The 2,748-nt window shown below is 37.7% G+C and overlaps 1 protein-coding gene across 1 annotated transcript in view; it reads right to left on the bottom strand.

Annotated features, from left to right (window-relative positions):
* Positions 1 to 494: 494 nt before the first annotated feature.
* Positions 495 to 2,748, bottom strand: part of LOC118766599 — a 40,656-nt gene continuing 38,402 nt past the window's right edge. Inside the window, exon 3 of the mRNA XM_036510178.1 lies at positions 495 to 839. Within this exon, the coding sequence (XP_036366071.1) occupies positions 598 to 839 (242 nt within the window). The 3' untranslated portion in view covers positions 495 to 597. The remainder of the gene's footprint in view (positions 840 to 2,748) is intronic.

Here is a 2,748-nt window from a genome sequence, read left to right on the forward strand (position 1 = left end):
ATCGTTAAACTTTCACCAATTAGAATCAAGAGAATAAATATAATGCTTTATTTCTTATGTAAATATTCCCACAAAAAAAACGTGTAAAATACAATAGAATAATAAAAAATAACAGGAATTTCTCATAATTCTGCAATTTATAATGTAATTTCCTTTAGAAATTATTGTGTCACAACTGAAGTAGGGATCAGCCTTATTGTAGTTGAGATATAAGCGGCGACACTGGTGACTAGTAGACACAGATAAGAATGACGACATAACATACTTCACCGAGATAAATATGGTGTTAATAATGATATGGGAATGTTGGTCAATGGCTGATACGTAATGGTATATCTCATATATACAGGGTCAGGCAAAATGATCTGACACATTTGTAGGTTAAATAAAAGGCAAATGAAGTAAAGAAACAGAAATGTGTTTTTATTTTCGAAAAGTACATATAATGCCATTTTGTTTCATTATGTTTTAAAACTTAAATCAGTCAAATGGGATCCATTATTGTCCACACACTGTCGAAGGCGTTCACGAAAGTTGTCAATAACTCGGCGGGTCATTTCATGTGGAATGGCAGTAATTTCTTGACAAATTGCATCTTTAAGTTTCTGGAGTTCTGGCGGTGCGAGGTCGGCTGGTTGATTTTCGTTTCAATGCAGATCCAGTAGCTCTGAAGTTGGTAACCCATAACAAGATCGTGTTTCGAGCTGGTACGGGATCATGTCTACCAAGATTGAAGTGCAAACGGAACGCTCCTTGTGTTGCAGTTACAGAATCGTTTGTTTTGATAAACGTTTCCACAATGAAAGCGCGATGCTCACCAGTCCAATTCATGGCAGCAACTGAAAAAGAAACGAAAAACAATGCCTTTTATTTAACCTACAAATGTGTCAGATCATTTTGCCTGACCCGGCGGCGAGCTGGCAGAAACATTAGCACGCCGTGTGAAATGCGTTGCCGTATTTCGTCTACCGTTACGTTCTGAGCTCAAATTCCGCCGAGGTCGACTTTGCCTTTCATCCTTTCGGAGTTGATAAATTAAGTACCAGTTACGCACTGGGATCGATATAATCGACTTAATCCGTTTGTCTGTCCTTGTTAGTCCCCTCTGTGTTTAGCCTCTTGTGGGTAGTAAAGAAATAGAAATAGGTATTTCGTCTACCGTTACGTTCTGAGCTCAAATTCCGCCGAGGTCGACTTTGCCTTTCATCCTTTCGGGGTCGATAAATTAAGTACTAGTTACGCACTGGGGTCGATGTAATCGACTTAATCCGTTTGTCCGTCCTTGTTTGTCCCCTCTGTGTTTAGCTCCTTGTGGGTAGTAACAAAATAGGTATTTCGTCTGCCTTTACGTTCGGAGTTCAAATTCCGCTGAGCTTGACTTTACCTTTCATCCTTTCGGGGTCGATAAATTATGTACCAGTTACGCACTGGGGTCGATGTAATCGATTTGATCTGTTTGTCTGTCCTTGCTTGTCCCCTCTATGTTTAACCCCTTGTATGCAATAAAGAAATGTCACGTTAGCACGCCGGGCGAAGTACTTAGCAGCAGTTCGTCAGTCTTTACGTTCTGAATTGAAATTCCGCCGAGTTCTTTGTTTTCGTCATTTTGGGGTCGATAGATTAAGTACCAGTTGCATACTGGGGTCGGTCTAATCGATTGGCTAGGCTCTCCCAAAATTTCGGGCCTTGTCCCAAGAGTAGAAGAGGAAAATATATAAAACAAATGGTTATTTATTTACGGAATATGCATGATATTCAATTGATTCTTTGTATGATTGCTAATAACTGAAACCAATATTACCAAAAAGTTTCATATGACATGGAATATCATATGTCAAATAAGACATAACACTATAGCACAACTTTCGTTTTAATACATAAATGGTTTTATTTCGGGTGAATAACATCAAATGGTAAAATTAGCAAAATATATTCAGTAACATAGGCTTAAATATCTAAAACGCCAAGCAAAATTATTTGATTTAATAGGTAACATGAAAAACCCAACAAACAGTTTTGTATCATTAAGAGTTATTATGTGGGAAATAAACTCTATAATATCACGGTTAGACGTTTCGCATATATCTGAGAAATGCTTGAAACCTATTTTCATGTATATATTAATTGTAACGGTTTCTAATCTATAATCATAATGGCTTCTGCATCACGGTAGTGATTTCATATACACACTTACACACATACGCACAGACACACATATGTGCATGCATAAATACATAAGGCACACATGTGCATACGTATATATTCATATATATATATATATATATATATATATATATATATATATATATATATAAATATATTCATATAGATATACGCATATGTTTACGTACATGCACCCCAACTCACCCACACTACACACACACACACAGACACACACTCTCTCTCTCTCTCTCTCTCACACACACACCTATACTAACGAAGATCAATGAAAAGCAGAGAGGAGGTATTGCAATAACCGAATCAAAATCAGAGCGTGGCCTGTGCATCGATAGGAGGAATGATCCAACTTTCCAGGTGTATATTAGTAATTTGGCTATAAAATGCTGACGGTTGGCCGGATGGATCCTTCGAACTTCCAGTACGAGAGAAGAGGAAACTATGATGGTTACTGGAAGGCATTCTTCCCCAGTCGTTTGGATTATTGCTCGCAACTGTGATCACCAAGCAGTATAAAATTAATGATGGAACTGGAAGCAATTCAGTGATATGTCAGCTACTGGGAGAGAC

This window comes from Octopus sinensis, linkage group LG16 (assembly GCF_006345805.1).
Source record: "Octopus sinensis linkage group LG16, ASM634580v1, whole genome shotgun sequence".
Classification (NCBI taxonomy): Eukaryota; Metazoa; Mollusca; class Cephalopoda; order Octopoda; family Octopodidae; genus Octopus; species Octopus sinensis.